Source organism: Patagioenas fasciata, chromosome Z (genome assembly GCF_037038585.1).
Source record: "Patagioenas fasciata isolate bPatFas1 chromosome Z, bPatFas1.hap1, whole genome shotgun sequence".
Taxonomy (NCBI): domain Eukaryota; kingdom Metazoa; phylum Chordata; class Aves; order Columbiformes; family Columbidae; genus Patagioenas; species Patagioenas fasciata.
The window spans coordinates 25,301,279-25,319,952 of NC_092560.1; the positions used below are offsets into that span (position 1 = coordinate 25,301,279).

An 18,674-nucleotide genomic window follows, 5' to 3' on the forward strand; every position below is an offset into this window, starting at 1 on the left:
TGCTTCCATTTTATGTTTGGAAGTACTGATTGTGGCTTCCTTTGTTTAGTTGCATATAAATTGGTACATGTATGTTTTGCCTTTGAAGGTGACACGCAAAAGGGAAGGTGGTCTGAGTGTTCACACTTGGCTTGTTGGTATATGAAATTATGAAGTCCTGTTCATGACTGGAAACAGAAAAAAATATTTCTTTTTAGATGTGTCTTTCAGTTTGGTGTCGAAGCAGTTTTTGCTTTCTGAGTGAAGGTTTGATTGTATTGTGAGTGAAGGCTGATGGTTAGAATACCTATATATTACCTTTTCTGCCTGAAAGAGGAGAAAATTTTGAGATTCTTAGTTCTATTTATTAGTTGCTAAAGTTGTAGATGGGAGAGATTTTTCTAGGTATCTCAGTAAACACACACTGCTGGATGTCTTCTGATTGTCTTCAACTTGATACCTAGATAGGGAAAGTGGAGGGTTAGAGGCATGCAATGTATTTTGATTTAGAAAATCTTATGTCACTTAATGCGCTTGAGTAAAATCGGTGAATGGCATATGTGAAACCCGCAATTGCTGAGAAGGTAACTACTTCAAGGCTTTTACAGTCCAAATTGCTCATCAGCTTATGGAAGTTTGCTTTGCTTTGTGTTTGTGATGTCAAAATACTTGTTTGGTTTTCATGTAATATAACCAAGAAGATTTCTAGAATATTTACTAGTGATCAGTGCACCTCATAGAAAAAATAAATGGTGATATTTGACAGTGTTCTTTCTTCTATTCACTTCAGAGATTTCTAACTTGATAACTGCGAAAGTTTGCTGAAAGATGTTTTGTAATTATGATCTGTATTCTGAATAAGGGCTGTATATGTTCTTTTGAGTAATTTTCTGTGATTGTTTTGACTGTACACTTAGCCAATCTGAGAACTCACTTGGTTTGCATTTAAAGTCATACAGGAAATATATTAAAATATCTAAGTATATGGGGGAAAATGTTTAACTAGCCCTCTGTAAGTTTTGTTAAGAGGTATCAGATAAAGACTTAACTACTATTTTTGTTCTGTTGCAGGGATATCTCCAAAGTTAATATCCTGGTACCTGGTGCTGGGCTAGGTAGATTGGCGTGGGAAATAGCTATGCTCGGTTATGCTTGCCAAGGAAATGAATGGAGCCTCTTTATGCTCTTTTCTTCTAACTTTGTACTCAACAGGTACATAGCTTATGTTTTACTTACTGACTGAAACCTAGGGAGGCAAAATTATAAATGAGAGAACCTTGAATAAATAAAACTCAAAAGAAGAGATTTGTAAGTCCTAACACAGGACACACATAACCACTTCTGAGAATGTTTTAATGAAAAAGTAAAAAAGGTAGTGGGATAAATGGGGGAGGGAGGCATTGTATTGTGACTCATTAAAATTATATCAGGTAACCTGGCTTTTGTTATGAGACTTAAATCCCTAGATTGTGCTGCCGATCTTCTGCATAATGTTGAGTAGATTTTATGATTGATTTCATGTCTGTTTCTGTAAAACGCACACTTAATCACCGGTGTCAAATATGAACTAGTTAGTATGTGCATGATACTTAGTGGTGGTGATGAATAACACAGGAAACCTGTTGAAGTGTTACATTCCATACTAAAATTTTAGGCACTGTTTAGACATGAAAATCACTAAAACACACTAATCCACTTCTTAGGCAAGTCCTGTCACTGAGTAACAGTGAAAATGATGTAGTTAATGTTCTACAATTACACTGCGGTACTAAATTTGAATGTAGTAAATTTCACTTTATGGCTTTAATTTAGAGTTACATTTCTGTATTGGTATTCTGTCACTTGCATTGGAAAATTACTGTTTTCATGACAAACTTCTTAGAGGGGAAAGAAGGCATCTACTGTAGCTGTTCTTTTAAGAAAGAGGGAGGGAGGACTATGGGTGGGCAAATATGCAAGAGGTCTGGGGGGTGTTTTATTTCGGGGGGGGGAGCTGCTACCAAGTTCAGAGAGACAGAATTTGCCAGTTAACTCATTCTTCAGTCTGAATTAGACACCTTTGCTGAAAACACGTAAACTATTTGCTTATATTCTATATTACTGTGACATTTTGGAGCCCTGTTTGTCCACAGAGACAAATTTGTCTGATTGTCCACAAATCCGTTATATTAATAGCTTACTGTTCAGAAACAAGGAGAAAACACTTTATTACAGCTGCTGCATGTCTGCTTTAAACAGTAGTGGTCAATGTGATGAAAACAGGTGTTTGGTATAGATTTTTGGTCTTTCTTTTGTATTATTCTTAAGTGACTCATCTGGTGGTGAAAGTGTATACTACAGTTGAACTGGTCTAATGCCTTGCAGCTACTGAAAGAAGGTCACATTCATCTTGTCTTTAGCTATACAGCCCTCCTGGCTCTTTGGCTCTTTGGAACTTCTGAAATTATTTAAAGCAGCAGAAAAGTACTCATATCCCTTCTTTGGGACCACTGATCAGCTGTCAGAGTGGTTCAAATCTGAAAGTTAACTTCACTCCTAGTTGCCTCTGAAGGCATGGGTTTTGTCTTCCTTAAATAATGAGTCTTGGGCGTATATGTGGAATTCTCCTTAAGATCCATGCTTAACTTACAGTAGTAATCATTCTTAGCCTGTAATGCTCATATTTTTCTAATTTATATAAGGTATTTAGTGAAGAGGTGTATGTCATTTAGACTTATTAATAGTATCAGATCTTGAATAGCAAAATTGAGTGTTGCTCAGCTGCTGTAATCTTCAGCTTTGCTGGGCAGATTATCAGTTCCAAGTCTTCTTGCTAGCATGGAAGAGAATACTGCTAACCTGACTCTGAGTTTCAGCTGGTTCAGTTGAAGTCTCACCAGCCCTTGCTGCCAGATCTCACTGTGGACTTCTTATGTCTCTTAAGGTTTTAAGGACTTCTGGGATCTTTCATTTTAGTCTCAAGTGCCTGTTCCCAGTTAGCCTTCTGAAATGGACATGTTTGCCTTAGTGGAACTAGAAAAAAACAGCAATGATCAGTGTGAGCCAAAGATACTAGTTATGGAACCGTTCTAAGAAAGAAGGATTTTGCAAATCAGCTTTCAGCTACAGTCTTAATTTAATTAACTTGCATTCTCAGTTCCTAAAAGCATGAGGAATTTGCTAACGTGTTTACAGTTTGGATCCACCTTCTTTCTCTGACCTTGGTTTATATTTAGGAAGACAAAGTACTACTGCAGTGGGCTCCTAGCTGTGGTACAGTGACTTAAGTCTTCTGTACACAAAGTGGTATCTGCTGATTTGTACACGTGTAAAAAAACCTTAATTCTCTTAAATTATGAACTTTTGTTGCTGTGGATAAAGTTACATGGTGTGTAGAGAGTGTGTCAGGACTAACTATGGTCACTGTAAGTATTTGAAATTAATTACAGTGCATTATTGAGCAAGCTCCAATTCGAAAATAAATTGACCCTGGAATAGTTAAGCTACAATGGCTGCAGCACTGCTACAGTCCTTGTATGGGAAATTGTGCTTTTTCTTGTATGGATAAAGTTCTAATTGCTCGTGTATTTTTCTAATGTTTAGATGACTTCTGGTTATAATGGCAGAGGTGATCACTGGTGATGTACAGATACGTGTAATTTCTTAGATGTTTTGGAAGAGCAAAATCTGAAGAGCGTAATCTGTTTTCCAGCTTCTGGAAAGCATACTGAAGTTTTCAGGCAGTCTAGAGCCGGAGGACACACGTTACTTCCCTTTGACATCTGGTAGGAGGGGAAACAACGCTATGCTGGTGTCTGTGTGGAGGAGACAGGAGTAGCTTGTTGATTTGCTGTTTCCTGCAGCTGGAGATTCAGAGTACAGGGTCAGCAGCCTCAGTCCCATAGCCCTTCAGTAGCAGTAGTCCCACTTACTTGAGAAAGCTCAGTTGAAATAATAGAAAATCATTTTGTACTGAAGTCAGAGTAGGGTTAGTTCAAAAAAGTTTTAATACCGGTAAGGTTCATGCTAATAATTGGCTTATCTTTACTTTCTGGATATAATGTAGTCTAGGTAAATCTTGACACTTTGAGAGAGCTGCTTAATTGTATTTATTGCATGTCCATGAATACATTAGGATTAAAGCAGTTAAGCATTTTATCTTTAAGTCAGTTGCCAGAAGTAAGATTTTACCTACCCATTTTTTCCAGAACCCTGTTTATTAACTCAATAGTGAACAGTAAATGCCCTGCCCCTATGGAAGAAAGTGCATCACAGTTAAAGATGATAAGATGATAGAAGGAGGACTTAGTAAAAATTACTAAAACTGGAAAATGAGGTTTTCAAGCTTGAATATGAACAGGAATTGGTCTTTTATGTTAGGGTGGGAATGCCTTTTGGAATTTTTTGAAGGTCCACATGAATATGCTTTGTGCTGGGGGAAAGAAAAAGTACAAGGAGGTATGTGTTCTCCCACAGTATAGCCCAGGGAAAAAAAAAAAAAAACCAAACCTTTCTAATCTGCTTAGATCTCTTATTTTCTTTATCTTACTTTTAGAGAAGTTTTAATTGTTTAAAAAAATGTCCTGAGGATAATACAAATTAACTGGAAGCATATGGAGAATGCTAGAATGGTTAACATACAGCTTTTATTGGCCAACATGGGTTTTTTTTGGTGTGTGTTTGTTGTGATTTGTGGGGGGAGGAGTGTTGGGTTTTTTGAGTCAAAATAGAGATGCCTTTCTTGAAGAAATTATGCCCATGTTATGAAGGCTTTTTCCCTGCCTTTTTTTTTTTTTTCTCACACTGACTGTATATATCTGATTTACATTTGTTTATTCATTATATATGGAGACAGTCGATGAGTGCAGTATGCTGCTGCTCAGATACAGGGGGTTTTGTGTTATTTTTTTACTGACAAATGAAATAAAAGTATTACATGGAGAAGGTAAAAAATGTTATTTCAAAGACTTTACCACAGATGTTTTCTGTCCCCTAGTCAAAAGAAGTAGTTCCTATAAACTCGTAGATTGCTTGCAGCTTGTTTGATATGTGTTTTATGGGACAGATGTGTCCTCTGTTGTCTCTGAAAGGGAGGGGCTTAATTTTTAAATTATGAACTTATTTTACAGAACTGTGGGAAACACTGCTTTTTAGATGTTAATGGTATTTTTTTAACTCTTTAAAATGAGTTGACTTAGTCATATCAACTTACAAATTTTATTTTACAGAGACATGTTTACACAGCATAATTGCAACACTCTGGATGTTACTAACTTAAAATGACACCTAGTGCAAAACTACTGTGCTTTACAAAACGGATTTTATTTATTTTTTTAAATCTAAAAGCACCCTTTCTGTTAGCATCTGAAAAATTATTTTTTTCTGCTGTGCTTCAAGACCCCTATGATTATGGTTCAGAAAAGATACAGAAGTCTAGAATGAGAACAGATGTTTCCAATAAAATTCATGGAACTAATCTTACTCAATTTTTTTAGTAGAAAAAAATATGATCCAGAAAGGCTTAGCTTTACTGAATGTGCCAAGTCACAAATTTCATTAATCTTGCAAAGCAGTCTTGTGTATTTTCTTTTTAGCGGAGAAGTAAGTCTAGGAAGAGGGTAAAAAGTGGGGAAATAAAATCTTAAAATTAAAAAGGCAGTTATTTTTGTAGTGGTAATTTGTGTGTCAGAGTAAAACTGGTTTTCTTGATCACTTGATAAATTGATGGACAGTCTGAAGTGTTATGAGCTATACAAAAGTGCTTTAGAAAATGTATAACTTTTGCAAGAACTTTATCAACATTACAGTGGATGCTGGTGTCTTTGACTCCTGCATTTCTAGATCATAGATAAGTGTTTAGTTGAAACTGAATTGTGCTGATTTCTGTATTTTGCAGATGCTCTGAAATTAACTCGTGTAAGCTTTATCCTTGGATTCATCAGTTTAGCAATAACAGAAGATCTGCTGATCAGATACGTCCAATTTATTTCCCTGATGTTGACCCTCACAGTCTTCCTTCTGGTTCAAACTTCTCTATGACAGCAGGGGATTTTCAAGAAATTTATTCTGAGTGCGGTGAGTAAATGCAAACTTCTAGGTTATCCATGTAACTATATCTTCAGAGTATTCGTTACAGGACAGTTAATGAATACAAATAGAAGGGAACTGTTATCTACAAGCATTAAGCAAAAAGTACTAGTTGCTATAAGATTTTATTTTTCCAAATCACATTTTCTTTTCCTCTTAGTTATAAAAAAATATGAACACCTTCTTGCTTAACAAATTTTTGCTAAAGTAGTTTCTTTCAGAATAAAACAGCATAGTAATATTATAGAAAGGTTTACTTGATTTACAAAAGTGATGTTACAAGTAGAATGTCACAAGTAACTTCTTTAGTGTAAAAAATAGAATTTTTTTTTGTTGACTCATTTTCTGTTGTAAAAACAAAGCAAACTTTCAGTAGTAGTAAATTCTAAATGAAACATATATACTTTGTTAATATAATAGTAAATGTTTCAGGAGCACGTGATGGCGACAGTAATTATGAAGGACTGAGACTTCTGTTAGTAGAACTAACCGCTTCTTCGTGATACCAGGTTAATTGTGCTGTCCTCATTGCAGCTATGAAGTAATGTTTTATGACTAACCTAATGCTGAATTAGCCTGCAGAAGACTATTGTATTTATTGCTTACTCTGCCAGTTACAGATTGAGGATTTGAGCAAGGGTCATACTTAACCAGTTCTTTTTATCTAGTCTAATATTCTAATATATGCCTATTTAGAAGTCACTATTTTTTCCTTACACAGTATTGGATTATCACTTTTGGTCCCTAGTAGACAAATAGCTGTTTTTCACTAGGATTATATAGCTATTGATCTGCCCTTTACTTGCAGCTAGACTTGCAGATATTTTCTTGTAGGAGCCTTCCTTACAGTTGCTTAATTTTCTGAAGGTTCTGTCTTACATGAGAACATCTTATACTAGCATAAGTTGATGGAACCTTAAATTTTGCAATTTCAAGGATATATCTTTACAGAGAAACAGAGAGACTCATGCTCTAAATGGTAGACTTTGAAAGATTCTGCTTGTTAAATTAGTAAAAAAATAGTAAAAAACAGTTGGAGAAATATTCAGATACTGGATAAAATGTGGTGAAGCTATATGATTTGTGAAAGTACACTTTACTGTACAGACTTGTGTTCTAGATATTAACTAGAGAGACCCCAAATTACTGGGTGTTTTTGCAGTTGTATTTTTAACAGTTGGGGTAATGAAGTTTGTAGCTCAGATGAGTAATAGCACACTTGGGCCTTCATTTATATAAAATGTTTTATGATGTTTACATTTTACAGTATATAATACCAATCTCATATGTGTATGAAAAGTTTTATTAAATGTGTAAATAATGAGTGTGTTTAATATTTTAAAGTTTGTGTATATACATATATGTATCTAGGTCACAGGAACCAAAATTTAACTGTTGTTAACATATACTGAAATATTTTATTTACTTGTAAATTGAATGAAGAGCCTTCAACTGTTGTTAGTTCAAGTTGATGTTGAATGTTTCAAGACTAGGCTTAAATGATGAATTTTTACAGGGGTAGAAACATTGAAACTAATCTCTTGTATAATTTGCCTTTTTATGCAGATACCTGGGACTGCATAGCAACTTGCTTTTTCATAGACACAGCACATAACGTTATTGATTATATTGATACTATATGGAAAATACTGAAGCCTGGAGGAATATGGATAAACATAGGCAAGTGTGACCAGCCTCTCTTCCTACTAGCTTGACTTATATTTGATCACATAACAGGCATCTAGTACTTGAAAGGAGTTCTGGGAATTCATGTCTGTTCTGAAAGCTCTGTAGAGGTAGAAACATCTACAGCTTGGAAATTCTCAGATGTATTCAGAATAGGTCCAGATGTTTGCTAGTTACAATCAAATCAACCCCATGTGATATTTAAATACAGAAGTAAATTTTGCTGGTGGCAGGTCTTGCATCCATGAATCAAACATTTGTTATTTCACAAATGTAGTGTCTTGTATAATTTTTTTCTGTTTCTGTGTGTAAATACATCCTTACATTTTTTTTCTTACTCTGTTTGATTTGTGCTAGCCTTGGAAATCATATCTATGTATGCCTTGTCTCAAAAGAAAAGAGACTTAAATCAAGCCTCCCATGGTGAAGAAATAGACAAAACACAGGAGATAAAATATTTTGTGTCAGTCATTACACCGGTCCTGGGCAGTCACAGAATGCAGGCAGAACTTCCAAGTACACCACAGCGTGTTCTGCCTCCTGCTCTATGGAGACAGCAGTGATGCTAGGCTGAAGAAATTTTAGGATACAGAAAACACAATCTGGTGGGAAATGAGACTTCATTTTTGAATAAGCAGCTGAACTAATATGTTCTTATTTTGCATTGATTCTGAAATGATTATAAAAATCACATTTGAGTGACAGAAATGCATTCTTCTGTCTGTATTTGAATGACTGAATATAAGCATTCATAACAGCACATACTGAAAATGTAGATTTTTAAAACATTTTCATGTTTTTAATAGCCATTTCCATTGAATCTTTACTCTAGGTCCTCTCCTTTATCACTTTGAAAACTTGGGAAATGAACTTTCTATAGAATTAAGCTATGAGGATATAAAAAATGTTATACTGCAATATGGATTCCATATAGAGGTAAGAAGATGCTGTAGTTTGCAATGAGTAGTGTTGGTATCAACCAGACAAACTCCTTTGAGTAAGCCTTTATGTTAAATATAGTTCATCATAATGTCATATACTGATAACTTCTAGGGTAAAGGTTTTTAAATGTGTTGCAGATTATTTGCTGTCCTCATTTTTTAAAAAGCGCATATAGATGGGCCTTGAAATCTAGTAAATATGTAGCAATTTCTTTGTTAATAAGAGAAACATGTATAGTTCTTGTAGAGAAGATGTTTTGAAAACTGCAATTTTTTTTTCAGGTGGAGAAAGAATCTGTACTGACAACTTACACTGTGAATGAACTCTCCATGATGAAATACTACTATGAATGTGTGTTGTTTGTGGTGAGAAAACCGGAATAAAAGTGGTCTAAATACATTAATCAGAAAAAAGAGAATGAAGTGGACTGGGGGATGTCTGGACACAACCTCAAATCAGTGGTGCCTTCTTAATACGATTTAGATAGTGTCTATTTTCTTAATGTCTCTGTTGCTATCCAGACATGTACTATGCCATACACATTTGTAATATAGTCATGAAAAAGGAGGAGGAAATACTGTCATACACTGTCTTTGTGTTTAGAATGCATTAAAAATAAAAGCAAAAGTGGTTTCTTGGGAATAAAGTTTAACATTTGCCATAACCAGGCTGATTCTCCACATATGCTGCCTCATTTTTAATGGATTTATAATTATTTTCTTTATTTACTGGTGTTAGGAATGCATAGAGGTGCTTACTGTACTAGCTGTGTCACATTTAGAAAAGTATTTCTAAATATATACTTAAATTATGAAGTCTGAAATGTTTGGAAAGTGATAAAATTATTCTTGATATGTACAATAGCCATCAGAACTGTTGCAGCATTTTCTGTAGAACTGAAAAAAGTAGATGGTTATACAAATCCTAATCTTTGTACCACTGTTAACAATTTAATCAAAATAAAGAACCTGTACGCGATTTGAAACACTATGTTAAAGCAGAGCGCTGAGTAAAGAAGCAGTATGTTAACATTAGTTCAGGAATAACACCAATTTTGATTAATCTCTTAGTGCTGAAACTGAAATACATTAGCTGCTTTTTAAAAATATATTGATTTTGAGTCACCTACTTACTGCTTAAGCCAGAACACTGAAGCAGTAATTTTTCGCGAAGCGTAATTAACAGAAAGTCAAGTTATACCTTGAGCTCGTTCCTTTGTTTGAAGTTGGTAATATAGCTGAGTTACCATTTGTAGGTAGTACAACAGAAAAATCTGTTTCTCAATGGGGAAAAAAAAATTACCTGTAAATATTGTGTTCTGTAACCTAATCATCTCTACCAGCATGTGCAGGCCAGTTGGTAAGGCAGTTTCTTTGTAACTTCAGGCACTTTACCACTGTGACTTTGCTGACTTCTTGGTTCCTTATCCTACTTCTTTTTTTTTCCTCAGCAGATGTGGCTCAGAAGTGATGTAAATGAAAAAAACATAACAACTGTGCTGAAAGGAGGTATCATGTGAGCCATTTTGTTTTCTTAATATATTGATTACCATAAGTATCATTTTCAAAAATTTCTTCAAAATATAAAAATGTCATGATAAGGAATCAAGGGGGTTTTCATATTTGATCATAATAGCACTGCACAGTAGCTTCTTTGTTTCCTGCTAGTTCTAATCCCTTTTTCATGGTGATGTCCTAGTCACAACTCTTTGATAGATCTGTTACTGGCTTTCACATTTTTTCCTATTAAGGCCAGAAATTTGTGCCTTTGTTATGAAATTGAAAATCTGCAAAGAGGGAAAATACAAACTTTTTTTATAATTTCAGCACTGCGTAAGAAAACGCATGCCAGGGTATGTTCAGTACTGTACCCCTTTCCGCTCAGAATCATTGTTCAGAATAAAGGCTTCTTGACTACAGAAGTTTTTTATTAGAGCTTTGCTTAAAATAGTCGTACTGTGTCTTCTTCCTAGAAGTGCACCACTGAGATTTAGCTCCATAAACGAACTGTCAAAGTTCTACCCTGCTCCAAGAAAAATGTGTTTGCAACACTGCCATTGCAACAAGTGGATAAATTATAAAAACCCTTGCACACCTAAAAATAAAAGTTGCTTTAATTTCTTTATTTTACTATTTATTTTTGAGGGACTTGGTGATTCTTTGCTTTCATTCTGATTTTTTGTTTCTCTAGATAGAACATGATTAGTACTTTACTTTATTTTCAAAGTCCTTGAAATAAAATGAGATTAAGTGACTGTGGATTATGCTTTTGCTGAGTAGCCTATAGATCTGTAATATTGCCCAGTTTCTGCTTCCTATGCAGTCTGTAGTTGGAATGTGATTTTCATGTTCTTCATAAATAGGCAACTGAACTCTTGCTTTGGGGTTGAATGTTAATATCCTCTGTTCTGCCAGTTTTGTTCTTGGCCACCTGGCATTGTCATAAGTGCCATTTTTTGTGTTATTTTTAGGAAATGTTTTTTTTAGTTATGTCAGGTGTATAGTGATGTGCTTTCATTTTTCATCTAGAAAACGCCAGTTTTCCCCCCAGTGTTTTCCTTTTAAAATTTAACAGTTGCATTAAGAGATGGAAGCAGAATAGTTTTGTGAATGAACTTCATGAGTAGTGTTGTACCTGCAGTACTATTTACAAATAATGAATTTGAAGAGTTTATATCTTTATGCATGGGGATAATTGTGTATTATTGACTGTGATCATATTCCTCTTGTGAATTGTATACATGGGGGGAAAAAAAATGCTTAAGGTGTTTGTCAACTGAAGCCGAGACTATTTCATTGAGGTTGCTATTAAACCGCACATGGTATCAGGTGTGAAATAAAATGCTGCATAATCTTTGGTGTGATACTTCTTTACATGGAGCAAATTTGACAAATGTAAAGTGTCCTGTATTTTTATTTATATTTAGTATGCTCTAAAATCAGTTATGAAGGAAAGAATGGGAATGTTGTGTCTGTGTGAGCTTCCCCCCGTTTTCAGTGTCTGTAACAGACTTGATTTTTCTTGGATATTAAAGTTTGCGGTATGACTTGTTCTCGCTCCTGTTTGGTTTATCCTCTGCCACGGGTGAGATGTAGTTTTGGGTGCCTCATCCGTGCCTGAGCGCGGCGGCGTTACGGACCGCGAGGGCGGGAAAGCGACCCCGCCCCCAGCGGCCCCGCCCCCTATGGGCCGTGGGGCCAGCACGGCGCGGGCGGCGCATGCGCCGTTTCTCGCGTGGCGGCGGTGCGTGCGCGGCGGGAGACGCGCGCTCCGTGGGGGCGCCGGTGTTCAGCCCCTCATGGCCAAGCGGCGCGGGGAGCCGTTAGTGTGTCACGTGCCCTCCAAACGCCTCCTGCGCGAGCCGCCGTCGCCCGCCCGCGCTGCCGCGCCCGAGCGGCGCCCCCGGGGCGAAGCGGCGGCCGCGAGCCCCGCCGCCCCGAAGCGGAAGCTGGAGGAGGTGGAGGCGCCGCCGGGCAAGCGGCCTGGGCTGCGGGGGAGCAGCCCCCGCGGGGAGCAGGAGGACGCGGGGGCCAGGCGGCGGCGGCGCGTCGGGCCCGCGGTGCCCCAGGACGAGCAAACGGCGGAGGGACGCGCCGGTGACCGGGGCAAAGAACGGGCCCCTGTTGCTGAGGTAACGCGGCGGGGCTGGGACCGCGGGAGACTTCCGGGGCGGATACCGCGGTGGGCGGGCCCGGGCTGCTCGCCTCCGGGGAGGGAAAGTCGCCGGCGGTGCTGGTGGCAGTCGAAGCGCTACCGTGGGGCCGCCGGGGCGCGTGTGTCCCGGGGAGGCTTAGTGGGACGTGCGGACAGAGTCCCCGGCCCCGGCCCCGGCCCCGAGCCCGTGCTGTGCCTAGCGCTGTTAGTCGGTCGTGGGCTGCAGTGCTTTTTTTCTGTTTTCCTTATCCCGAGGCAATGAAGTAGCATTTCTAGCTTTTTTTTTTTTTTTTTTTCCCCTATGGAAAAACTGATGGGAAACAGCCTGTCTGGAGTTCGCTTTAGTTACTCGTATCTTCAGCCACATTCCCATCCTAAAGTATGGCGGAAGCCTGAGGAGTTTATTTTGATGGTGACTCTGTTGTTTGAGGTTGCATATCAGGCTTCCTACTATATCTGACAACTTACTTTTTAAAATTTTTGTTCGGGGTGGGCGTTTAGTAGCGATATCAGAGCTATCTTTTAACCAAAACGTCTAGTGAGGGCAGTGGTCAAGTGAAGAGGATCAGTTATTTCATGATCAGGATATAATTGAAATACACAGTTAACTCCTGACGCTTCTAATTGTCTTTGTATAACGTACATTCTTCTCCATGGCCTTGACCACATTTTACACAACAGGCCAGAAGACAAGACATGGTACTAAGAAACTTTTCTTCTTAGAAAAAAAAAAAAAAAAGAAGGTGATAGGTCAAATTTGGTGCCTGCCTAGAATTGTGATATATGTAAACTCACCATTCCTCCCACTGGAACCTTTTCAATAAGACCAAAGTATTTAACCCAGTGATACAGATGTTGCTGGAAGTATAATCAAATCAGATAGACTTTGAACTCTACTTTTAGACTGTGGTTTTGAAAAGTTGGGGTCTTCGATAGTATAACGCCTTTCTATGATCTGTAAAGAAAGTTGTGGCTTTTCTTTCTCAGGCTGTGCCTTTAGATGTTTTCATGTTTGGTTGTTGGAGGGGGTTTTGTTTGTTTTCTTTGTTTTTGTGTTTTTGTGGTGGTTTTTTTTGTTTGGTGGTGGGTGGTAGAATTAAGGCACAAAGTAGTTGAGCAAAAAATTCTGTCCTATGGAAATTATACATCCTTTTTAAGCTATGCCTTTTAAACACAAGCATATCTTTCATTTTTCAAGAGCAAACAAGCATCTTCTGAAGCAAAGCATATTAAACAAATGGAGAAAACTATACAGAACAGTTTTGCTCCATCACGGATACGATGCTGAATTCTTATACCTAGGGTTATTAGGCATAATTTTGTAAGCTTTAGCGGTGGTAGGAAGCCAATAAGCCCCTTGGATTTCACACAGTGAAGAGTATTTGTCTCTATACAATATTTTTGTAAGACTGTGTTTTTAACAGGTTGTTTCCATAAGTACAGTATTCTATAAAATATTTTTGCTTTAAAGTGAAGCTTGGTTAACTGCAAGCAAGAGGTGTTTCTTCCGTCTTTTGTGTGTTCTACCTGTATGTTTTAAATCTTTCATGAAGATGTATCTGATGATAGTTTTTGTACCTTTTTGAAAATAGATCTGTAGGTTGGGATTATTCTTTGCTGTTTTGTGCCATGTGTAGTTCATTACAGTAATAATAAGCACGATCAGGCTAGTGTTCATTTCACACTGTTTTTGTTAAAGTTACAAGCAATTTCAATTACATTGTAATAGATAAGTTTTCATCTACTGCTTACCAGTTCTGAAACTTTTCCCACCCTGCCCCTAGAAGAGATTTTCATTTTTCTCATGTATTCTTGAGTAGAAAATGTAGATACAGAAAAGAAATGGAATGTGGTAGAAATACTACTCAATAGTTGACTTTTCCTGCAAGTGTCATCCTCTGAGTTGATGTGAAATAGCCAAATGCATTTTTCTGAATACCAGGTTCTAAATGTGCATGAAATCTGCATACCAGTGAGAAGAAAAAGCAGTGAACAGTTTTTGTATGCGAAGTCCAATAATTGCACAAGTCTTATAATACTGTTTTGTGCAAAGGTTGCAAGTTGAAGAAATTGATGGAGTTATGGAAGTATTTCCCAGAGGTTGTACAGTAGTTATTTGCAGGAATATTTGAAAAGACAAAACACAGCTGGTTAGTGAGCCTACTAGGGAAGGAGCCCCACTGGATGTGTAGTTTTTAAATAGAGAAGGACTTGTGGGCAACTTGTTGGTTGGAGGTCACCTTGGGCATAGTGATAATGAAATGACTGAATTTTCTATCTTTGGGGAAGTTAGAAGGGTAGTCAGCAGAACTGCTGCCTTGAACTTCTGAAGGGCAGACTTGGATCTGTTTAGGAGGCTGGTTGGCGGAGTCCCTTGGGAGACAGTCCTGAAGACAAACGAGTCCAGGAAGGCTGGTTGCTCTTCAGAAGGTAATCTTGGAGGCTCAGGAGCAGGCTGTCCCTGTGTGCCAGAGGCAAGCTGGCGTGGAAGAAGGCCAGCCTGGCTGAATAGAGAGATGTGGCTGGAACTTGGGAATAAAAAGAGCATTTATAACCTTTGGAAGGATGGTCAGGCTACTGAAGAGGAATACAAGTATACTGTGAGGTTATGCAGGGAGAAAATCAGAAGGGCCAAAACCCAGCTAGAGCTGAGCCTGTTTACTGCTGTAAAAGGCAACAAGAAATGTTTCCATAAATACATGAACAACAAAAGGAGGGCTAAGGAGAATCTCCATCCCCTGATGGATGTCAGGGGGAAACATAGTGACAGAAGATGAGGGAAAGGCTGAGGTACCAAATGCCTCCTCTGCCTCAGTCTTTAATACCCAGAACAGCTGTACTTCAGGTACCCAGCCCCCAGAGCCAGAAGACAGGAATGCGGAGCAGAATTAAGCCCCAGTACTCCAAGGGGAAGTGACCTGCTACACTACTTGAACACTCACAAGTCTGTGGGGCCAGACAGGATACACAGAAGGGTGCTGAGGGAGCTGGTGGAGGTGATCACAAAGCCACTTTCTATTATTTATCAGCGGTCCTGGCTAACCGGGGAGGCCCCAGATGACAGGAAGTTGGCAAATATGACACCCATCTACAAGAAGGGCTGGAAAGAGGATCCGGGGAACTACAGGCCTGTCAGTCTGACCTTGGTGTCAGGAAGGCCATGGAGCAGATCATCCTGAGTGACATCACATGGCACATATAAGAAAACCGTATGTGATCAGGTCCAATCAACATGGGTTTATGAAAACCAGGTCCTGCTTGACCAACCTGATCTTCTATGACAAGGTGACCCACCTAGTAGATGACGAAAAGTCTGTGGATGTTGTGTAGTTAGATTTCAGTAAAGTCTTTGACACCGTATCCCACACCATTCTCCTGGAGAAACTGGTAGGTCATGGCTTGCATGGGTGTACTGTGTGATGGGTAAAGAACTAGCTGTTTGGCCGGGCCCCAAGACTTGTGGTGAATGGAGCCAAATCCAGTTGGTGGATGGTCACAAGTGGTGTTCCCCAGGGCTCAGTAGTGGGGCCAGTTCTGTTTAATCTCTTTATCAATGATCTGGATGAGGGCATTGAGTGCACCCGTAGTAACTTTGAGGATGACACCAAGTAGGGTGGGAGTGTTGATCTACTGCAGGGTAGGAAGGCCATACAGAGGGATCTGGGCCAGCTGGATCATTGGGCTGAGGCCAGTTGTCGGAGGTTCAGCAAGGCCAGGTGCTCAGTCCTGCGTTTGGGTCACAACAACCCCAGGCAGCACTACAGGCTTGGCGAACAGTGGCTGGAAAGCTGCCTGGCAGAGAGGGATCTGGGGGTGTTGACTGACAGCCATCTGAACATGAGCCAGCGGTGTGCCCAGGTGGCCAAAAAGGCCAACAGCATCCTGGCTTGTATCAGGAACAGTGTGGCCAGCAGGACTGGAAAAGTGATTGTGCCACTGTACTCAGTGCTGGTGAGGCCCCACCTTGAATCCTGTGTTCAGTTTTGGGCCTCTCATGGCAAGAAAGACATTGAGGTGGTGAAGAGAGTGCAGAGAAGGGCAATGAAGCTGGTGAGAGGCCTGGAGCACAAGTCTTGTGAGGAGCAGCTGAGGGAACTGGGACTCTTTAGCCTCTAGTAATGGAGGCTGAGGACATCAGGCTGTCGACATCACTGTCTACAACTACCTGAAAGGAGGTTGTAGCATGGAGGATGTTGGTCTGTCCTCCCAAGTAGCAAGTGAAGAGACAGTACAAGGGGAAGTGGTCTCAAGTTATGCCAGGGAAGGTTTAGATTGGCATAATTCCTCACAGAAAGGGTTGTCAGTCATTGGAACAGGCTGCCCAGGAATGTGGTTGAGTCACCATCCCTGGAGGTGTTTGAAAGGTGTTTAGATAAGGTTCTCAGGGACATGGTTTAGTGCTAGAGTCAGGTTATGGTTGCAGTTGATGATCTAGAGGGTCTCTTTCAACCTAAAAGATTGTGTGATTCTATTCTATGAAAAGTAAATTATCATTTGGTTGAGATTTTCTATATTTTCCTTAGAAATCCTCTGTATAAAATGGTAAGAACAGTTAATAACAGAACAGCTGAGTAACTCTTCCTTGTTTCAGTTTCTTTTACAAAAGTTTCTTTTTATTACTTTGTATTGGTGTGATACATGTTAATGGTTTTTTGCCTTTTTGTCTCTTTTCAAAGCAAGCAGAAGAATTCTGTCAGTATAACTCATTCCTGTACTGGAGAGCACCATTGCCTACTATTGATTTGTCTGATGTTCAGAACCTACATGGAGAGACTCCACCAGAAGCTAAAACTCCTTCAAGGACTGATACCATGGAGACTGAAATGGAGACCTGATCAATTGTTTCAGTTGTACATCTACTTGCAGGAAACTTGTTTCCATTGGGATTCAGGTTTTTGTACTTGGGAGAAAAATAAGCATGCTTCTGCCTTCTTGAAAAAACAGTGTTATGTCAGTCTGTGAAAGCAGCTCTGAATTGCCTGAGTGGAGGGGATAATCACTATTGGGTGCTTAATAGTAAGCTGTCTGGAGGTTCACAGTGTGGAGGATGCTATGATGTCTAGCAAGAATGCTTGAAAACATTGAGACAGACTAAAAGAATACTACAGAAAAGTAAAACTTTGGAATACACTTAGAAGAAACAGGTGGATATGTTACATGTCAAAAGGAAATGGAAAATTGTTTTGCCTGTCCTGAACAAAAAGACGTAACTGTGGTACCCAAAAGTGAAATATTTATCATAAAAGCACACAAACTGTAGTGATTTTTAGTGTGGGGTTTTTTTCTGTGTAATAGCTCAACCAAAAAATAAGAGCCTACCAAACCAGACAAAACATTCCCTTTTCTATGCAAACCAAAACCAAGTGTGGCAGGGAGGGGGAAGGAAAAGGGGATCTTCTTTTCTGTAAGCTGACACTGCTCTGAAAGTTTTTCACATTCTCATTGTGAAGAAGTTATTTCACCACCTCCTTTTCACTTTACCCAAACCAGTGGGCTGTGAGTTTCTAGGTTTTTGGTCCATTCTCAAGTTAATGCTGTTCTTTGTGGTGTTAACTCTTAACGGTAGCATTGAAATGGCGGGTGTGCACAGATGTGTCAAGGGAACTTAATGCAATATAAAAGTACCACACACACTTTTCAAACTTAACTGCCTGAGGTGTAGCTTTTGTAGAGACCATGAATCTTGCAAAAAATTTTTACAGAAGTTCATTGAATTAGTGTTTTTTGCTGTGAATGACAAACTTCATGCTTGTCTTTGTAATTTATTTACAAGTTGAAGTACAATTAGAAATCCTTATCTTCAATAATAGACTGAAGCTGTATGAGCAGAATGTCAGACTTTGCAAATGTGATTTGTCTTTAAGGTTAGAAAACACTGTATTCTCGCTGGAATTATTGAAGAAGGCAGCTTGTGTTGTTTTGTTATTTTGTTTATTTTTTTAATAATATCTCTGCTAATGAACAATAAAGTTTTGCCTGTGTGTATCTGAAAACTTTGTGACTATTACTGTGTGAAGTTCCTGACTTTATATCTTGGGATCGTTATTTCTATAACTTTGTCTTTTTATTAAGTCTTTTCTCAGTTTGTCAGCTTTCTTATAAAACATTAGTAAACTGTGATTTGGTAACTTTTTTCAGTATTTCTGCTGTAAGCATCTGTGTGTGTTCTTTGCATATTGGTTTAGATTGTTAGGGTCTCTTAGTACCCTCAGAAGAAAGGAGGTGCCTTAGTGACAGGCATTTCGTGGCACTTGTTTGGATGTGCTTGTACCTGCTGTCAGATATCTGAATACATATTTAAACAATTTATTTTTCTCACACATTTTTAATTCTAATTTTTTAAGTCC

General features: G+C 38.7%; 2 protein-coding genes across 2 annotated transcripts in view; both read left to right on the forward strand.

The window, feature by feature from the left end:
• The window catches only part of CARNMT1 (carnosine N-methyltransferase 1), a 21,719-nt gene extending 10,000 nt beyond the window's left edge, over positions 1-11,719 (forward strand). The window contains exons 4-8 of the mRNA XM_065860507.2: positions 1,051-1,191; positions 5,855-6,033; positions 7,612-7,725; positions 8,564-8,667; positions 8,955-11,719. Of these exons, the coding sequence (XP_065716579.1) occupies positions 1,051-1,191; positions 5,855-6,033; positions 7,612-7,725; positions 8,564-8,667; positions 8,955-9,056 (640 nt within the window). The 3' untranslated portion in view covers positions 9,057-11,719. The remainder of the gene's footprint in view (positions 1-1,050; positions 1,192-5,854; positions 6,034-7,611; positions 7,726-8,563; positions 8,668-8,954) is intronic.
• A 175-nt stretch (positions 11,720-11,894) lies between these two features.
• On the forward strand, positions 11,895-18,320 carry CZH9orf40 (chromosome Z C9orf40 homolog). The gene is made up of 2 exons (XM_065860508.2): positions 11,895-12,304; positions 17,004-18,320. Exons 1-2 carry the CDS (start codon positions 11,972-11,974, stop codon positions 17,160-17,162), a joined length of 492 nt encoding a protein of 163 aa, XP_065716580.1. The 5' UTR covers positions 11,895-11,971; the 3' UTR covers positions 17,163-18,320.
• Positions 18,321-18,674: the final 354 nt, after the last annotated feature.

What these genes read in the sequence shown, in the direction of transcription:
- CZH9orf40 (XM_065860508.2), top strand. Translation starts at nt 11,972, where the DNA reads ATGGCCAAGCGGCGCGGGGAGCCGTTAGTGTGTCACGTGCCCTCCAAA. An exon ending in AACGGGCCCCTGTTGCTGAG is followed by an intron (nt 12,305 to 17,003) that starts GTAACGCGGCGG and finishes CTCTTTTCAAAG; the next exon opens with CAAGCAGAAGAATTCTGTCA.